This window comes from Plectropomus leopardus, chromosome 17 (assembly GCF_008729295.1).
Source record: "Plectropomus leopardus isolate mb chromosome 17, YSFRI_Pleo_2.0, whole genome shotgun sequence".
NCBI classification, from domain to species: Eukaryota; Metazoa; Chordata; class Actinopteri; order Perciformes; family Serranidae; genus Plectropomus; species Plectropomus leopardus.
Window position 1 is genome coordinate 20,453,267 of NC_056479.1, and position 20,777 is coordinate 20,474,043.

General features: G+C 37.9%; 1 protein-coding gene across 2 annotated transcripts in view; it reads left to right on the plus strand.

Moving 5' to 3' along the window:
* The first annotated feature begins 5,571 nt into the window (after nucleotides 1–5,571).
* The window catches only part of baiap2l1b (BAR/IMD domain containing adaptor protein 2 like 1b), a 50,114-nt gene continuing 34,908 nt past the window's right edge, over nucleotides 5,572–20,777 (plus strand). The window contains exons 1-4 of one of the 2 annotated variants that reach the window (XM_042504256.1): nucleotides 5,572–5,719; nucleotides 5,816–5,933; nucleotides 9,932–10,007; nucleotides 11,608–11,694. In XM_042504256.1, coding sequence (XP_042360190.1) covers nucleotides 5,883–5,933; nucleotides 9,932–10,007; nucleotides 11,608–11,694 — 214 coding nt within the window. In that variant the 5' untranslated portion in view covers nucleotides 5,572–5,719; nucleotides 5,816–5,882. Of the gene's footprint in view, nucleotides 5,934–9,931; nucleotides 10,008–11,607; nucleotides 11,695–20,777 lie in introns of both variants that reach the window. The other variant, XM_042504255.1, reaches the window with a different exon arrangement.

Sequence of the window (20,777 nt, forward strand, 5' to 3'; positions counted from 1 at the left end):
ACACCCATATTAAAATCAACTTAATAGCAGAAATAAACATGTTTATAGCCCAGTACAAAAAAACAATGGTTTTGGTCTCTATAGCTAAATTCAACACTTATAACAACTGTAAGGGGGCGAAGTTTAAGGTATCTCACCCATTTACATTAACATAATTAAGGGGTGGGGCCGTTTTGAGTGACAGGCTGTCTGCAAGGTGTTGCTACAGTCTGTCGAGAGTAAGGTCCACGCCTCGCTCCCCCACAGCTCCACCGTCTTATTCAAAAATGGTCATTTCTGGATCCAAAAAAAAAAAAAGATGGCGGAGGTCAAAGGGCCAATTTTGCTTCAACAGAATAGTCCACAAACCAATGGGTGACGTAACACTGGTCACGTTTACAACCCCACTTCAAAAAATCCAACCTATCCATTTAAAAATGAAGTTTTGAATCAGGGTGAAATACTTTTGACCCTCTTAAATCTATTCATTTAAAAATCTTTTTTCATATAGGAAGTTTTTCTCCTACTCAAGTACTTCCAGCCTCCTCCAGGCACCAGCACATCATCTATTCAAGTTTTATTTTAGACTGAGATTTATGTCTGCCTTGACTTGGAAAATGTTTCTGGAGATAATTTGCTACAGTGTAACCCCGAAAGCTGCTAAAATCCCAGTTTCTGTAACCATCACGATGAGACTGTCAAAGCTGGGCGCCTGGTGTTTACTGATGATTTGTACCATGAATACTGTGACGCTGGAGAAGACAGCTCATGTAATGGATATTTTAAAGCTGGCGCATCACTAAAGCTTTCGGATATATGTTGTTTTTCTGCTAAATGCACCATGGCATTGGATATCCGCTTTACTCATGATGCAGTTGTTCTATTAAACCACAGATTTGCACAACAAGAGCCAGTTGTGCTTTTTTAGCTTTCTGGTCAAGCTGTTACTTGAAAACAATGTTGCATACGAGAATTAGTTGTTTGGCTTTAGGCCTTCAGTTTGCCCAATAGATTAAGACTAGATTTATGATCTTGCTCGGTGAAAGTAATGAGCTCCAGAATTGCAGCTCAGACAGGAAATAATAGCGTTCTTGCACACAGTGTTGGTTGAAATGGATAAGTATAATGAGGAGTTTTGTATCTTTATCTTCCTTATTCCATCCTTGCAGTATTTTAGGCACAGCATTGACGTCAATGAAAAAATAAATAAAAACTTTCATAGATTGAGCTTTAACCTAATAACATATTTGCAGACTATTCTTTAACACAGCTACTGCTTGCTAGGTTGTAAACGACAAAATCATGTACTATCTTCAAGGGCGAAAACCAAATTCTTAAGCTGTCTTCATTGTCTACTGCATCGCCTCTGTGAAGCTCTGCCGGGAAAAACATGGCATGCCTGAAAAGGAGGTGGCCTTGCTGGCACAGCATAAGCAGGCTGTCTTTTTTGAATGCCTTGGTGCACTTATCTATTCCGTCACAGTGGCTGTCCTTGAGAAGACATGCACGACAGAGACAATGAGAGAGAGGTCACAGAGAGCTTGTGCGACAGTGGCAGTGAGTACAGTACATGCAGAACCTCAGCAGATCCACATCCTTTAGTTTTAACGTTTCTTTGTAATTTTATTGATTTGGCACAATAAGATTTCATCAATTCACACAAACTGTGCTGTTCAAAGGGATTGTAACATGCAGTGCGGTGCTTTATTTTGTGCGTCAACATGTTGCTTTCTTCCTTCTCTTCTTCTTGCCCCCCAGCTGGTGCTAAAAACATCACTTTCTTCACAGCAGTTGACAGTTTGACAGGCATCATGATTGGCTGACTGGTCTACTCAATCACTCATGAGGTAAAAGTGGCAATGTCTGGAGACTGGGATGTTATTTAAGTCTGTTTCATAGCAGCGCACTCCGGTGTCTGCGTTCAACTTTGCCATGCAATTTTTCCAAATGGATTGGAAGTGTTCAACTTCGATTAAAGCAGATATCCAAAGTCCAAAAGAGTCTCGGTCAGGATACGACTACTGACAGCTGACTAACTGAGGCAGAGTCTACTGAATTTGAAGATTTTGTGTGCTCTAAAAAAATAAGAGCCCTTTCATCTGAAATCAGAATCCTATTATTATGCAAATTCTAACTTTCACTCTCCTTATGTGTCATCCAGTTGTTTTCATTTAAAGGGACAATTCACCCCAAAATCAAAACCACATATTTTTCCTCTTACTGTTAGTGTTATTTATCAGTCTAGATTGTTTTGGTGTGAGTTGCTGAGTGTTGGAGATATCAGCCACAGAGATGTCTATCTTTGATATAATGGAATTTGATGGCACTCGGCTTGTGGTGCTCAAAGTGCCAAAAAACATACATTTGAAAAACTCAACAGCAATGTCTCTTTCCAGAAATCATGAGCTGGTAACTGAAGATAAACCACAGATCAGTTTCATGTAGGAACTGTTTTGTGTCTTCCAAACTACACCAGTCAGCTGAATCATTGTGCAGATGAAAGCATGCATCTACTGCTAGTTTACCTAAAACCACTGAATTATTTAACATTACAGCTTAGCTAAACAGCACAACATTAATGTTTACATCTCATGCTGTCATGAGCATGAGGCTCTTGCTTATACGTTTCTGGAAACCACAAATATGTTACATTTGCATGTTTCATATTTATCATATCAATGTTTCTAAAAATTCCATAAATACAGAAGCTGACTTTTATCACCTTACTGAGACACCTGCCATGCTGCAGACCACTGATCAAAACTAACATTGTTTTTTTTTCCTGAGCCCCTTCACTGCGTTTCCACTGGTGTCTGGCATTGAATCTTGGGGTTTATTACCATCACATTGCAGCATTTCACAGGGCTATTTCAGCTGCCAAACCTGAGTTTTTCCCCCCAATGTATCCCTTTTTTAACAGCTGCCTTTACACCCCCAAATATGAGTGTTTTAAGCCAAACACAATCTTTTCCCAGCTATAACCAAATGAATTTTGTGCCTAAACTTATCCACACCTTCATTACAGCACTGTTGATAAGTGTCAACATATCCACTATAAAATAATGCACAAATGTAACATATCCATGGTTTGCAAATTCAAACAAAAACAATAAAAAATTTTTCTTTCTTTTTTTTTTCCTGTTGACTGGGTTGACTACAGGTAAGAAGAAACACATGTATTGTTTGTTTTTGGGTTGAAGTGGCCCTTTAAAGCTTCAAAATCTAATCTTTTCTTTGAAATATAGGGTGCTTTATGTAAGACGTTCCTTAAAACTACATAGGAAACATTATTATTACCACACGTCTGTCCTTGAGCACACAAAAAGTTAGTGGCAGCCTGAAGTTACTTTTCAGCCTTTCAGAAATCTGAGTGACTTGTTATAATTGACCCTCGTATTTCTTTATTTAGCATTATATTCTTTAAGTATTGATTCCTGCCTACAGGAACATAACTCAGTGGGAGGTTGTCAGGACGGCCGTGATGCAGGAGATAACAGCAAGAGAGAAAAAAATAGAATACCACTCACACAGCAGCTTTGGAGACTAATTACGTTGTACGTGTCACCTTATAGCGTTTTGAGGGCTGATAGCAGTGGTATGTGTTCAGAGCCTGAGGGCACAATCTCATTTTACATTCAGCTCCTTTTGTAGCTCCCCATGGCTGCAGGGAAGCTTTCCACAGTCTTACCATCAAATGACATTTACAAAGCAAAGGCTCTGCATATTTGCTCTCACAATTGATGCTCGTGATGTTTGCCATCGCTTTGTTTGATTTGTAGGACGTCAAGAAAAAATGGGCAGAAAGTGGGGAGCCTATATGTGATTTTGAATTATTTGTTAGTAGCCTACTGATCATGTCAGCTTGTCATGAAATATAAAAGTGAAAAAGAAAACAATGAAACATAATTAAAAGAAAAACTTATAAGGGATTTACACTCATAAATACATGCATGTTATGCACATATGTTTTTTTTTTTTTTTAATCTGAAATGTTATGAAACTTCTCTTAGCATGAGAGAAATTTAACTGACCATGGGGGACATCTAGTGGTAAATCATGAAACATCCTCAATACCATTGTGTATCATTAAAAAAAAGGATCTCCCACTTGTTACCTCCAGTGTTAGAAATTCAGCAGCTGTTTTGCATGATGAAACTTAAAATGGGAATGAATCCTGCATCCAAATCTCTATCTTAATTTTTTCAAATTTATCACTGCATTTTTGTGATACAGTATCTTAGTAATACACTTTAAGTAATACAATCTATTTGTGCTATTTAAAGCTGTTATCTGTAACACTGAAAACGAAATCAAACTTATATAAACACACTTCTCCATTAGGTTAAACCAGAATACAAAAACAAGAAAGAAAATGGATGGATCACAAGAAAGATGCTTCAAAAAAAGAGAAAAAAATGCGTCCATATCAGTCACTACAAAAAGTTACAGCTTTCCTCATATCTTATATTTAACTTTATCCAAATGCACATATAGGTGTGTGCAGTACAGTGATGTGTTTTTTCATTGTATTATGGATTAGTTGCCTCCAGGGAGCGCCCGTCTTCAGTATTTACTCTGTCCACCTTTGCTACCTGCTTACAGGAAGTGTCGAGCCAGAGAGAAGCATTTAGAACAACACTGGAACAAGGCCTTCAAAATAAAAGCGTAACAAGATGTTGAGAGCCCAAGGTGTGGGGACGTCCCCCTCAATATTTTAAAATAAAAACATTAAAATAGGAGAGAGTTTTTATTTTCATTTTATTTAAGTCATTTTAACCATACATGAATGCAGAAAAGGCGGAAATTGGTTAAAAAAAAAATGTTTTCAATGTTCAAATTTACCGGCAAAGGACCCCTAAACCCACCGCTTCATGTGTTACATATTGGTTTGATTTTTTCAAAAACATGGGATAAAGGCAATAAGCATTTTAAGAAGACATGGCTGGAAAAAATAACAACAAAATTATTATTTTTTTAAGTTACAAGAAAAAATTTGCAAATGAGCCAAAGAAAAGTAGACCTAAAAAACGATGAGAAAATAACCTAAAAAGTGCAATGAAAGAAAAATAGTGTATTTATTTGATATATTGGGGTTTTATTATTGGCAATAATAATATTGGCATTATTATTATTGTTATATTGTTCTATAGCATAATTTTGCACATAGTTATTATAATTATACATGTAGATTTCTGGACATTGTTCCCAGTTGTTTGGGATAGTTTTTTAATTTTAAGTTTTAGAAACAAATCAAACCAATTTGATCAGGATTTAAAGGGTCAAATAGCTTATGGGAGGCATGAAAACAGCACAAGAAAACTGAGGTACAGGTTTCAAAGGGGTAAAGTAGATTTTCCTGATAATATTCTTTAACTTTTACGTGAAATTTTGAATATTTTTCTATACTGTGCTTTCGCCACTTTTATTTATTGATTTAAATACTTTTCCACCACTGAAAAAAAACTATTCTGCAACATGTTCCGGTCAAAATCATGAGAACCAAAGGTTTAATTTGAAAGTAGCCAACCGGATACTCTTTTATTCCTTTATTCCGGTTGGCTTGACACCTGTCCACCTTTTCCTACCTCCACAGGCCTCCTCCCCTCCTCAACTCACCACCTACAACAAGTTTGACAGCTCAGCTTTTTTGTGCTCACACGCAGAGAAGCAGCAGCAGCCGGACTCTCGCTCACTGGACTTTTATCTCTGTCTTCCTCTCAGTTTTTATCATTTTTTGCTGGTATGTGTGCGTCTTGCGGCTCCTGCTGGCTATGAGGAATTTCATGTGTCCGTAGGTTTGGTCACTTTTCCCTGTTGGACCTTTGTTTTATTTCAGGTTAGCGGCGGTGGTTTTTTTCTTGTTTTTTTTTTTCCATTATCGGGCGCCAAAAGAGAAGTTAACCATGTCGAGGAGCGCGGAGGAGGTGAACAAGCTCACCGAAAGTACATACAAGGTGGGTAACGTTAGTGTGGAAACAACAGGTGCGACCACGACACACACACACACACACACACACGAGAGAAAAATACCTCCATACATCCACGCGAGCACTGCCGAGACAGCTTCACGCGCTGCGCTTCAACTTTCCGGTGACGTTTAGCAGCTGACCGTCTAACAGGTGTTTTTAATTAGCCACGCTAGTTGAATATTAAACTAATAATACAAGCAGAGATGGAGTGACGGCTAAACTCAGCCAAGAATTGCTTTAACATGTTATTTTTTGGCTGATAATAAAGCCGAATACAGGCTAATATATATTATGATAATATAGATTGTGTTATAAGTAAGTGTCAATACTTTAAACATGTTTTATATTTAACATTTAATATCTTGAGCTCTCAGTGATCCCTGGGCTGATTTATATGTTAAAAAAAGGTCATTGTTTGTTCAGACTAGAAGTGTAAACTCAACCTAGAATCAATCTACCTTCTTTTTGGGGGCTGATAATGTAGCCGAATACAGGCTAAAATATATCATCATAAAACTGTATTTGTCTTAAATAATTGTCAATACTTTTTTTGACATTAAACAGTAATGTCTTGGGCTTTTAATCATCCCTGGCTTGAGCTAAATATAAAACTTTTCACTAATAGTGTGGATTAGAACGGTAAACTCAACCTGGAATCAGGTTAACTTTATTTTTGGTTAATAATATAGCTGAACAGGAGTTAATATATATTATGATAACATAGTATGTGTTGTAACTAAGTGTCAGAGCTGTTTTCAAGTCATTTTAAACATTTAACTTTTAATGTCTCGTGCTGTCACTGAGTCACTGGGCTGAGTTACATACAAAACTATTCACTAATACACATTAGGAGGATAAACTCTACCTGGAATCAGTTTAACTTCTTAGTCTTTTCTGATTATATAGCCAATAAGTGGTTAATATATATTATGATAAAGTAGCATATTGTCATGAATAAGTGTCAGTGCTTTAAACTGGTTATTTTTAACATTTAACATTAATGTCCTTATGGTCCCTGGGCTGAGTTATATATAAAACCGTTCACTAATAGTTCATATTAGAAGAGTAAACTCAACCTAGAATCAGCTAACCCTCGTTTTTTAGGGCTGATAATGTAGCTGAATGCAGGCTAAGATATATTATGATGAGATAGTATGTGTCTTAAATAAGTGTCAATACTGTGACCAAGTTATTTTTCACATTTAATTTCTTGTGCTCTTAATGATCCCTGAGCTGAGTTATTAGAACAAACGCGTCTCGATTTAGCTCTGCATCATTAGAGACTGACTGCAGTGCTGAAACAGTTTATCAACAGATTTTAGTCAGAGTGCTGCAGAGGCTTTAACTGACTGTCAGTGAGTTTGGATCAAAGGTTTGAAGAAAATAGTCCCACCCTAGGTGTGCCATTTCCTCATTAACGTGCCGCCGTGGTTGATCAGCATCATTTGGAGTGCTCTTTAGTGTACTCTGGCATCTGTGCCATCCTGTTATTAACTTAAGTTTATTTTCTAAAGTTAAGTGGGTGCTGTGAAAATGAAGTGCTGCAATGTTTGATAGCAGGCAAAGTGTTGTTTCATAGTGTTTCATATTTTCAGTTTGACGTCATTGGTGTTAAAGGTTCAGCCTGATGGATATTGGGGGGTATTTTGGCAGAAAAGGAATATTGTATAATAAGTTTGTTTTTTTTAGTCTATAATCACCTTAAAATGAGGATTATCGTGTTTTCGTTACCTTAGACTAAGCTGTTTATATCTACATAGGGAGAGGGTCCTCGCCCACGGAGTCCGCCATGTTGCACCGCCAAGTTTCTACAGTAGCCCAGAACGTACAAACCAAACACTGGTTCTAGATAAGGCGATTGGCGTTTTCTCGTCTGCCACTTTAGTCAGAAGCCCCTCCGCAATGAGCAGTGTCAAATTTTTTTTTAACATAAAACTGCTTTATTCAGTGTCTCTAAAGGTTTAAATCACCGGGTCAGTTTGATTTAAAGAAGAGACCCCTGCAGATAATATGGCTGCCAGTAAAAACCTTCTGACCGTCTGGATTTTGAGTTATCAGAAAAAAAAAAAAGCATACTTTTGCAGGTGCTGGGCTAGCAGCCAGTCTGCGACAAGCAAAATTTTAATGTGTAACTGCTTTATTCAGTGTTTTTACCAGTCTGTTTGTTTAGGGATGAAGCGACCTCTGCAAATAATTTGGCTCCCGGTAAAAACTTCCTAAACATTAAACACTAAAAGGAATCCTGACCTGGAGTTCATGCTGGCCACACAGAAGAAGTTATGAGTTAGTTAAGTTATAAGTTATTAAATTATACATACATGGATGTGAGCCCTGAATCTCACCCTGAGTTTTAACTTATGTGTGTAGCCAGGTCTGTATTAGAGTGGCAATTATTAATTGATTAGTCAATCCACGAAAAATTGGCTACTATTTCGATCATCAATAATCGTTTTAGTAATATTTTAAGCAAAAAAGCCCAACATTTGCTGGTTTCATGCTTCTCAAATGTGAAAATAAGATGCTTTGCCATACACAATAAGGGACTGTGTTTTGTTTCGACATTAAGGGGGAGCACAGATGAGGTTTGGGCGTTCTCACTCAGCATCAGTTTTCGTTTTGTATTTTGGTGAATTTTTCTGCCCCATTTTCTGCCCTTTCTGCATCAATGTATAGTGGAGATATGTTTAATTTCATCAAAACAGAAGTCCTCTGCTACTTCCATATTTTATTGGGCATGACAAATTTATAGGTTTCAAATATGAGGGGGGCGTGTGCCACTGGGTCTCCCCCATTCCCCCCAAAATCTACACCTATGCATTAAATAATCGATGGAAATAATCACTAGTTGCCGCCTCAGTCTGTATACTCCACAGGTGGGTAAGTGAAGGTGACAGGTGCTATCACCCATATAAAGAGGCTGGAGGTAAAACAAGAAAAGAGAGACTTAATTCCTTTTCTCACAAGCATTTAGCCGTCTCGAACAGCTTTTATCTGCCGGCCTCCTCCCGGGACAGCCCCCACAGCTCCTTGGTGTGATGAAATGCAGGAAAAAGACTCCAGGTTTAATAATTTAGCTGGCCGTGTGTGCTGTGCGGTAAGATTATACAGTGAGCTCCTCGGCAGCCGTCACCTCTGGCTCTCTGCTATAATCAACAGCAGCTGTATGTTTACATGAGTGGCAGTGCAGCAAATTAGGGCCAAGCTGTGTTTTCTTTGTGCCCCCCAAAGATTTTTGTGTATATTTTATGAAGTCTGGAATGAGAGTATCCAAGGTGTCATTTCTTATGAATACAGTCATCAGATTCGTAGTGTCTGCAGCTTATGTGTCACTTATTGACAAAGGTTTGAATCAGAGGAGGAGGAGCACTGCTAGGCTCATGAAACACTGTTTGCCATGTGTGTCTTAAGGTGGCTTTCCCAAAGTTTAATCAGTCCCTGCGTTCTCATCTTGGGTGTGAGCCTAAGTTAAGATAGGACACGGAAAATGAATCGTGTAAAATTATCAGAAATAAATTCAGAGTCCAAGACATGATTACAAATGTGAGTGCCACTTTGTGACATGGATCAAGGAATGTTAAGAATGGAGACTCCGCTCCCGCTGCTATGTAAAAACCCAAAATAGTATTAGAAAAAAAATCTTCTTTTCTTCTAATGTCTTCATTGTTTAGGTGGTTTTGTTTCCTTTTATTCTCGTACTTTTTATTCTTCCTCATTCTTTTTTGTGTTGCAGTATTGTGTTTCAGTCTTCAGTCTCTTTGTCATTTTCCATGAAACACTTTTTTGTCTTCTGTGACATCATGCGTCAGATAAATCAAGACTGCCTGCGTGTGAACTGTGACTAAAGATATTTCATTCTTCCGGACGTCTAATGTCAAACAGTGAGGTGGACAGTCACCCACCTGTTGAGTCAATACTGTTTCAACAATTGAAACCTTGAATGAAGTTGTGACTCAATGTCTCTCCTTCTGTCTCCACCCGCCCAGAGTGTGATGGACCAGTTCAACCCAGGACTCAGGAATCTGGTCAACCTGGGCAAGAACTATGAGAAATCAGTGGCTGGTGAGCATTTTTTATTTACTACATTAAAGGAACACTTCACTCTAAAATCAAAAACATATTTTCCTCTTAACTGTAGAGCTATTAATCTATCTAGATTGGTTTGATGTGAGTTGTGAGTTGTTGGTGATATCAGCTTTAGAGATGTCTGCCTTCTCTCCAGTGTAACAGATGGCTCTTGGAAAAAGTTTTATGTAGGAACTATTTTCTTTCTACCAAACTATACCCACCAACCATATCACCGTACAAAAGTTAGTGTGCATCTTCTCATGGATGACTGGCTTGTGCTCGTGGCAGCACAAGATGTAAACATTAATGTCTTCCTCCTCAGCTGTGCTGTAACGTTACTCAAAATCATCCACAGATCCTGTTGTGAGCAGTTTCATGTGGGAACTATTTTCCTTCTATCAAACTACACCCAACAGCAGTATCAAAGCACAGAAAGAAGTATGCATCTTCTATTAGTTCACCTAGCACCACTGAGATGGCTAATGTTACAGCTGTAGACTGTATATAAAGATGGACGACATGACAGCTCCCCCAAAGTGAGGTTATTCAGTCTCGATCGCCCCCTGGTGTCTGACTGCAGTACAGGTCGTAAGACCCGCCCCTCCATGTTAGTGAACGGTCATAGGCTGAACTAAAAAGTCGAAGTACACGTCAAATAAATTTTTCCCAAAGATGTTCTCTGTCACTGAAGGTAGTTCTCATCACCCTGATGTTTGTTCAAGTGTTTGTTTTCATGATAAGTTTGGTTTTAATGAGTTATTAAATTATGCAAAAGCAGGCTTTTCCTTCAAGATTGACAGCCGTGACAGCCAATCCGTGCACTCGCATTCAATGCAGCTGCTTGCGATTGGTTGGACGCTCCCAATGACATCACACTTGCAAGATGGCAATGCTCATATCCGGGATATTTTACCTCATTTCAGCATTGTGGGGGAAAGTGGGGGCGCGTCGTCCATCTTTATTTACAATCTATGGTTACAGCTCTTTAATGTTTACATCTTGTGCTTTCATGAGCACTAGCCCGACTTGTCTCTGAGTAGATGCATGTTTCTTTCTGCATGGTGACAGAGATGGCGGATGTAGTTTGGTAAAAAGAAAATAGTGTCTACTTTTAACTGATGACAACAATGTCTGTGGATTATCTTGAGTAATTGGGTCATGATTCTTGACATTGCTGTTGAGTTTTTCAAATGTTTTTATTTGTTGCATTGAGCACCACAAGCCTGAGTGCCATCTTGCTCTATTATATTTGAGAGAAGGCAGACATCTCTACGGCCGATATCTCCAACATTCGGCAACTCACACCAAAACAATCTGTGATTAATCGCACTAAATATAAGAAGAAAATTGTGTTTTTGATTTTGTTGTGAACTGTCCCTTTTAATAAACATACACCGTAACTTAGAGTTTAGAAAAACAAATGCTTATAACTAAAAGGTTGATAGTGGCTGGGAGAGTTTAGGGCTTTGCTTGGGTCCAGGTACACCAGGCCACATTTTAATACCTTGTTATACAGAATATTGCTCAGTGGTTTTTAACAAGCATTAGGGAGCTATTCTGACAAACATTAATGATAATTTTATCATTTTCCCAGCAATGATCCTGGCGGGAAAGTTGTATTTTGATGCAATGTCTAAGATTGGGGAGAATGCTGCAGTGTCTCCTGTCTCCAGAGAATTAGGTAAGTTTCCATGTTGCCCTGTCCTCTGGCTCTCTGCAAAAAACTCTACAGACTGTGGAGACACTAGTTCCTACTTTCCTGACACAGTTGTTTATCTCACTTGATTCTCAGAAGCATTATTGTTTTTCCAGGGATGCGTTTATACAGTATATGTCTGCAGTTAATCTATATGTGCTGAAGAAATTAATGAAGCTTTTCTGGATAATTTCTTCTACATCAACAGTTTCTCATTTTACCTTTTATATAAATGCAATTTTAATTGTAGTGTTTTTATAGCAGTTCCTCACAATCAATAGAAATGAAAGAATCAATCAATATAAACAAGAGTCACAAATTGCACATTTATTGAAGCAAAAAAATCAATGAGGCAAACAGTAATAGACGTAATATAAAGCAAGGTAACATAAATAGCCCCAGTCATTATTTTGAAAGTCTGCCAGCTTTAGTTACTCATGCAAGTCAGTCCATTTCCAAAAAGTTTTTCTTTTGCCTGGACAGAAAAATCTGTAGTGAGCATCTCAGGCTACACTCAGTCACCATAAATAATATATATTTTTTGATATACAATGGGAAATCCATGCAAAGCCGTAAAGGAGCAGCGTGTAGGATTTAGTGTCTTGTAGCAGTGAGAACTGCAGATTGCAACCAGCCGAAACTTCTCCTGGTTCTGATGCCTTCAGTGTTTATTGTTCAGGAGGTTTTTACTCGGAGGTCTCTACCTCTCCAAAACAAATGGACTCCATAATAAAAACACTGAATAAAGCAATTTACTATTAAAAGTCAGTGTTTTTCTGATGCTGTTTGACTCCTCAAAGGGGCCTCTTTCTCAGCACCTGCTATAGTGCGCTCATCTTTTTTTCTCTGATAACTTAAGACTCAGACGTTCAGGAGGTTTTTACCGGGAGCCGAAATATCAGTGGAGGTCTTTTCGTCTCCAACAAATGGACCCAGTGATTAAAAACATTAAAACTATGGATTAAAGAAGTTTCACGTTAAAAGTCTGTGTTTTTCAGAGGCTATTTGGCTTATCACGGAGAGGCTGCCAACTGCGGTGCCTGACGCAAAAACGCAAATGGCCAGTCTTTGGTTTGTCTGTTCTGGGCTACTGTAGAAACATAACGGTGCAACAACGCAGACTCCATGGAGGAAGACCCCCAATTCTTGTTTTCATGTGTATATACACTGAAGTAAACATACTTATAATTAAAGCCTGACAGATGATGGATTTTTGGAGCTGATGCCGATACCAACATTGCGGAGTAACCAATATTCGGGAGTAAAAAATTCTGATATTGAGATATTGGCCAACATTATATTATATTATTTTACAAATGCAGTTATCCCTCACATATAGTTATCAAATACTCACGACAATGATAGTTCACAGTTTAACATTGAACTTAATTGTCAAAAATGACGTCAGTGCACTGAAAAAATAAACTTAACTGTGGGAATTTGATCATTTTTAAATTACTCTAAGCATTTTTTTACATCATAATCTGTTTTAGCTTTTGATATTGTGCATATCAGACAATATAGAAGCCGACACAGATATATCTGTAATGGGCCAATATTTGCTGATAAAATTGGCTGACCAGTATATCGGCTGGGCTCCACTTATTATAATATATTCTATTTCTGCCAGTACATTCCCCTATATCCTACACACTTGACCTTTAAATGTAATCTACAAAGTACGGCAATCATTTTTGCAGGTGTATTCATGGTGTGGTGCTTTAGTTAATTTTCTGCTGAATTTTCATCACATGGTACCTTTTTGTTATCACTGTGACAAACAAGCACTGTAGTTTGAGCACAGCAGCAGTTATTCTTTAATTAATACCAGCCGGATGCTTGTGATGGATGCGCGTGTGGTGCGCTCAGAAAAACACTGTGGCTTCAAGTTTATTTGGTTCTCTGTTTGTTTCTAACCAACTCCCCAGGCTTCGGTTCCCATAAGCTCATTTGCAGTCCAAAGATGTCTGGTCCCCTAACTCACTGTCACTAGTGGCACACTTTGATATAACCTCAGTATGTCTCTCAACTCCCCTGCTGATTAGCTGCAAAACTGCTAATTAAATTCAGCAGCACAATGGAAGTGCCACCTGGTGTTGCTCTGGTGTCAATATTCTGGCACTCTTAAAGTGGTACTCCACCCAAAAAAATTAAACATTGACCCCATGCAGACTTGAATAATAAGAGTTTGTAATTTTCTTTTAAATGCAGATCTGTGGCTGGTTAGATTTAATACATTTAAGCTGCTATGGATTCTAATGGTGACACGTTGTTATTGTGCAAAACAGTGTGATTATAAATCCAGATCTCAGCTCTCCATTCCTCCATCTGTTCAGCATGTTGGAAGCAGTCATTGTTTTTGTTGCAAGGACTTGAGTGTTTGCACCATATGAGAAGATGGTCAACTGAGAAATGAATTATTCTGCTGGATAAGCTTGGGAAGTTTCAGTGGATTATTTTGTGTTTTCAGCCACTATTAAATGTATAATAATCAGCTTTGTCTAAATCTACAGGTAATTGATATTAAGATTCTATAGACTGACATATTTTCTCCAATACATGAATATAATCACATGGCAGAAACACTTGGGTTTGTCATCTTTGGTTCATAAGAATACAGATAATGCAGATTTGCTTTCAGCCTTTGGGGTGGGAGTCAATAGAGGCCTATTGATATGTTAATATCACAAAACATAAATCACAATACGATATTATTGCAAATTTATACTTGTTAGAAATGCTAAGTTTCACAGTAAATTATAATGCAACATACTGTGATATGTGACCTTTTTCAACTGCAGACTATGTCCCCAAAGAAAAATTTCAGCATCTATAGAATCTAATAAGATAAAGTTTTCAGCCTGTTCACCTCACTTCAGTCATTTTTATTACATCAAAATGTATCCAGTGGACTGAAAAAGCTATTGATTACATTATTCTTGTAGGCTACCAAAAGTTTAATTTGTATTTGTGATATAAATATCGATTTTTTTTCCCCCACCCTTAGTCTCTAAATAACAAAAAGGCATGTCATGACACCTTTACATTTATTTTGGGAATGACAAAGGCTTGACACTGTTGGATTTTTACCCCAAAATACCCAAATTGCTAAAGGAAATAACATCTGTATGTAAAGATATACTATGCAGGCTTTTCCTAAACACACTGTGAAGGCTCAGTCAAAAGTAATCCCTCTCAATCATCATTATTGATGATTATATCATTATGACCCACTAGAAGTGCTCTCTGCCTGTATTCTCTTCATTTTTTTCCTATTTTGCTATGTTCAGGATGCCTTATGCACAGTGCAAAGATGAGGTCGGTAGCAGTCAGGTAGTGGCCGCACTCATCCAGGAGGAAGAAAGCAAATATAAGGAGGTGAAACACCAAATGGACGATGCTTGTTACAGAATGAGTGGATGTTGGGTGGGCTTTCACTTTAACTGGAGAGCGTTGAAGGAAAGGATGAAGAGTGATTCAGAGTTGGCTGTTTTCTGTCAGGCAGGTAAAGGTGGATAGCTTAGCTAGTTAACTAATGTGTCGGCTTTTCCATTGCAACAAATGTACCTTTCCTACAATAGTAGCTTGCAGTGTACATGCAGTCAGTGTAGGGAGGAGAGGTTGAGTATTGTGTTTACTAGAGCTGAAAGACGGAGATTCAGTCTATCAGTTGGTGGCCCCTCAGTTGACTGATATTCCTTCAAATGTTTTTTTTAGTCAGTCAGTCAGTGTGCAGTGCACTTTAGGGGTTGTTTTGTTCAGGGGTGGGTGATATTGCCCAAAAATAATATCGCCATACTTTAGGGATTTTTTTTGCGATCACAATATTCTTCATGACATGAAATCAATACTGAAAAATATAAAATATGTTTCATTTTTAATTACAAGAACATACAATTGCAACATATAGATGTATAAAATAAGTGTTACAGTTTTTAGTGTCAGCATAAATATAAAAGATCAACCCTTTTTTAGAGAACAGCAGTAACTAATAGCAAAGTTGCTCTCAACCATGCTTGTTGTTGCCATGCGTAATGGTATGATGTCATTATGTGAACTAGTTTGAATATCGCTGTTATCACGATGTGAATTTTTTTATTATTTGAAAAATAATACCGGTATTATCGTGAGCGATATGATATGGCACAGCCCTAGTTTTGGTCCCTAGATTAAGCTGCAAATTGAGCTCTCCTCACTTTCATGCTGCTCTTCGGCAGAGGCAGCTGCAGACATGAAGGCAGCTACCCCGTCAGGCTCTGAGATAACTTTATCTTCTTCCTTCTGCTTAGAGGTGATGAATTTTAAGCTCACAGCAAATTAATACCACACAGTCTTGTGCTTTTGTGTAAAATCTAATGTTGGCAAAAATTTCTGGTCCATTGTTAGTGTATTTGGCTTGTTCACTGTATTACGTGAGTGTCACTCACATCCCACTGAACCCTGTTCAAATTCTCTAAATCAGTATGGAAAAAAGGAACAAATAGTTGAATGTTCGTAAACACCTAAATGTGTTCAACTGACGTAAATCTGAGTTGGGTACCGCCCTAGTGTTTACAAACCGACAGTTCCTGCAATGTGTGCTGTACCTTTTATGTTCACATGCACCCAAAAGTTGTTAGTGTTCCTGCTATAAAAGTGCATCATTTAGAGCAGTTTACAGTAAATCAGGTCCCTCTGGGACGAGTAAAGCTAAGAATATACATCCTGTTGTAGGAAAAGGAGAGGAAATGAGGGGATGGACACAAACAAACTGCTGATTGTTATCAGTGTCCATTTAAATAATGAAAAAAGTATTTTTTTTTACCTACTTATCACTCGTTTTAATCAAAATAACTAAATATACAGTCTCATCTAAAAAAAAAAGCATACATAGAAAAAATAGAAAAGATAGGTCCCAAAACAGTTTGAATGTAGAGTGAAGTCATGATGTCACACTCACCCTTCACCTGTGGACGCAGTCTGCAACCCACTAATCCCTGTATGAGAGAGACGGACAGAGACAGACAGAGGCACTCTGGTCTTATGACGGACAGTTTAGTCTGAGTCATTATGGGGGATTATGTAGAGGAGAGGGTGATTAAATACATGCCCGCCTGTAATGCATTATAACCCGATTCTGCACTACATGTCCGTGTGACAAAAAATGTTTGCAGGATTTCAAGACAACAATATGAACTCTAAGGAAGCAGAATTTCTCCCTAGCAACATGAGGTGTTTCACAAAGAATAAAAAGCTCTCTGCATCTCGTCTCTGTGGACGTAGTGAAGCTGCCGCATCAGAAACCTGAGCTTCGGTGACGCGTAGCCAACCAGAAACCAGATACTCTTGAGAGGCATTGGAGGACCGGTGCACCTCGTCCTCCTCCCTTCTTCCTTTAATTCCTTTAGTCTCCCTCCTCCTCTTCCTCCTCCTCCTCCTCCTCCTCCTCTGCCAGAGTTCAAATGTCAACAGCTCTTTCACTCAAGCACTCAGGCATCTGACTCATTTCCTTCTCTGGTCAAACCAGGAGCAAGAATTAAGCAGCGGGATGTTTGGGCCTTGGTGTGTTCAGTGTTTATATCTTAACTGTATTTGAGGTGAAACTAAGTGTTACTGATGCTGGAACCTAAAATATGTTGTTGGTATCCTCAGAGAGAATTTTTGACAGGGACCTTACAACTGTTGCCAAAAAAATCTGAAGTGTATTTAACAGCCTGTGAGACACCATGACCGTGCAGCATTTTGTTATCCGCAGGGAATTGAATCTCATCCAATCTTGTCCTTTTTACAGCAACGAGGGCTTTGCAGACGCTTCATGGACACACATACACACACACACACACACGCACACACGCATGCCGTCCTTTGATGGTCCTGGCCTGTTCAAATGGCATCAGGCCCACTTTACATAATCCAAGCATGTTTGCATGGTGTGTCAGGTGGCTCTCTCCCATGCCAGGATTATTTTGCCCACAGTCAAAAACGGTGGAAGAACTGTGGGCCGCTTTGCATGCTACCAGCAAAATGTTGTTTACAAAATCAGCTCAAAGTGGGAGTTTTTTTTTCTCTGTTTTCTATATTTTGCACATATTCAGCTCTGTTCATTTCACTCTAAGACTTTATTTTTTACTTTGTTTTTCTTTCTCTCTGCTCCACAGTAGCCGAAGAGCTCATGGCTACAGGATTGGAGCATAATTGAATTTTTTAAAATGTGTTATCTCTTGCAATCAAGTCAACATTGTTCATAGACTGCATTTATAAAGACATGGCTGAGGCACTGTGTACACACATACAGATATTTTCTTATAAACTGATATTTCATATTTCTCATCCGAAAGCAAACAGAGTTTTAGGTCACTAAAATGAAGGTTCTTTAAAATGCCGTCTGAGGTGCAGATTTTTCAAAACTCTTATTACTGTTTATCCATGTAGATGTGTAAAATGGAGCGTTCGGTAGAAGATGACATCATCTCCTCAATTTGCACATGCCCATTGTTGTTTTTTGTAATGAGCATGCACTAGACACAACAACAATGATGGCAGACCAACAGTTTGTCAGCATTGGTCTTTTTATAACTGCTAATGCTGGCAAGCTTTTGGGGTTATTTTTGAGTTTTTGTGTGGATTGAGATGTTTTGTAAAACAAATGTGGACAGAATTGTTTTTTAAAATGGAGGGGAAACATATCCATTTTCAAAAATATCTATATTAGGGTTGCAACGGTATGAGATTTTCATGGTACGACCGCAGAAAATATCATAATTTCACCATATAGCTGTATTACAGAATTATTATTATCAATCAGAATGACCCTTAAAGGAATGAAAACAGAATGATTAGTTTTGGTTGAACAGATGTTGCATTAATATAATTAAGACTTGAAACCATTTTTGAGTTGAAGTATGTGTAAAATGTCTCCCTTTTGAAAATAACAAAAATAAAGGTGAGATTCTCCATCCAGTTGCATTTTTTTTCCAATATCATAGAAAAGTTAATGTACACAGTATAATAAATCGCCAACTTTCATATCATGGTATACCGTAAAACCGGTATATCATTGCAACCATAATCTGTATATGTGTAGACAGAAGCTGAGCTATTCTACACACACAGATGAGTTTGATCCATCCAGAAGAAAAAAAGATAGATCGATAGCATTTTTTGTCCCCCCTGAAGTGTCAGAACAATATGTTTTCTTGCATGTTTTACACCTTCACCTGAGGCAAGGTGGAACTGATTTAAATCACTAAGCATTGTTCAAACAGCACATATTGACACTGTGGCATGAACTACAGCGCCCTGAGGACAAGCACGCAATTACTGTAGGTGTTGTGCTGTCTTTCAACTTAATTCGACCGTGCAGAAACAGGAGCGTTAATGGTGACAGTTCCTAGTGATCTTCTCTAATCATAAACCTCTTTACAGTTTCACATTTGTATACTGTATGACTCATTCACTCCTAAAAGCCATGTGAAAAGTTAGACTTCAGATGATTTCTCACTCAAACTCGCTAAATTGTTAGAACTTTTGTGTTTGAGTAACAGCGATCACCCCTGTGACAGGGAATGTAATGATGCTCCGCAGAGCACAGTGACTCCAGACCCTTTTACAGCCCGGGTAAACACGCCTGTGGGCAGCCCGTCTGTATTGTGTGGGTTTATCTCAGCTTGGTTTTGTTAGCTAATGGCGGTGGATTGATCCCGGTGTAATTCACATCATGACACACTTTTGCCCTCACACCTTGCTCGATCGAGCAACACCTGTTGCTTGGCAACGTTTTCCACAGAGCATGACAACAATAAACAAATGAGTGTTAACTACTGTAAAGAGACTGTTGGTTCCTGTGTAGCTAAGACATTTGTACACAACCAGTAGCATGACACATTTCTACTGATTTCATTATTGCGATCTAGTGATATGTTGATGAGTAACATTTTTTTTGTCCTTCTACAAATAAACAAGTCTGTCAGGCATTTGACTTTAAACCACACCTGCTGACGTTTTTAAGATTACGATGTTCGTATTGTAAGATAAGTGGACTTTAAGGTCAGATGTGTCAGACTTTCAGTCCTGTGCAGTTAGCTTGGGCATTTTAGTGCCTTGTTTACTTTTAATACAGTGTCCTTCTGAGTACTGTGCTAGACTGTTCTTATTCTTTCATCTGCCTCTGCTCTTTTTTCTTCTCTTACTACATCCAGTACTCTTACAGTCTTCATGTCTTCACTTCAATATACTACATTTCCCTGCCTCACTAAATACCTCCTTAACCTGGGGTATGATTGCAGTACATTAGGGGGGTCATAGGACCCGCCAATATCCAGAAAGTAGCAAATTGGCCCCCACCAGTGTTTTGATTCTGACTGTTTTTATGCTCCTATAATATGCAGCAATTGACATTATTTTAACATTTATCATTTATAGCATTTAAAAAAGTAAAATGGTTTTTGCACCAAAGTGCTTCATAAAGATGGACATATATGTATACACATAGGTGCATTGATGAATAAAGCAATATTGGAAAAAGAAACAAGTATAAAGACAATTTAAACCCAGAGAATCAGTTTAAAATAGACAAAGAGAGAGAGAGAAACATCACTTGTAGATCTGTTGAGATTGCACAGATTAGATTACATAATCTGTAAATGTATTTTTGTAATATTTAATAGCTGATGTAACTCTCCATCCAGTCTAGCCACAAAATAATATGTCACAGAAATGTCATAAAAAATGTACCTGTATAAATATCAGTAAAAAAATCTTTAGATAGTATGTCATAAAAAATGACCAAAAAAATCATAGTATAGTGTGTTGGAACATGACGTTGAAAAGTTATAGTATAGTATGCAATTAAAAATGTCATATAACCTTTCCTGTGTGGCCCTCAATCACATGCTGGTGCGCTGAAAAAATAATTTGTCATCAAAACTTTGAAAATCCCTTATTTTGAGGGTTTTTTTTTAAAAATATTTTTCTGACTAATGTTTCTCTATATTCAAATATTTTGATAAAATATTTGGAAAGCCTATTTGTGTAACTTTAGATTTTTATTACATTTTTATTATTTTGGATCTCATTTTTATTATTTGTTG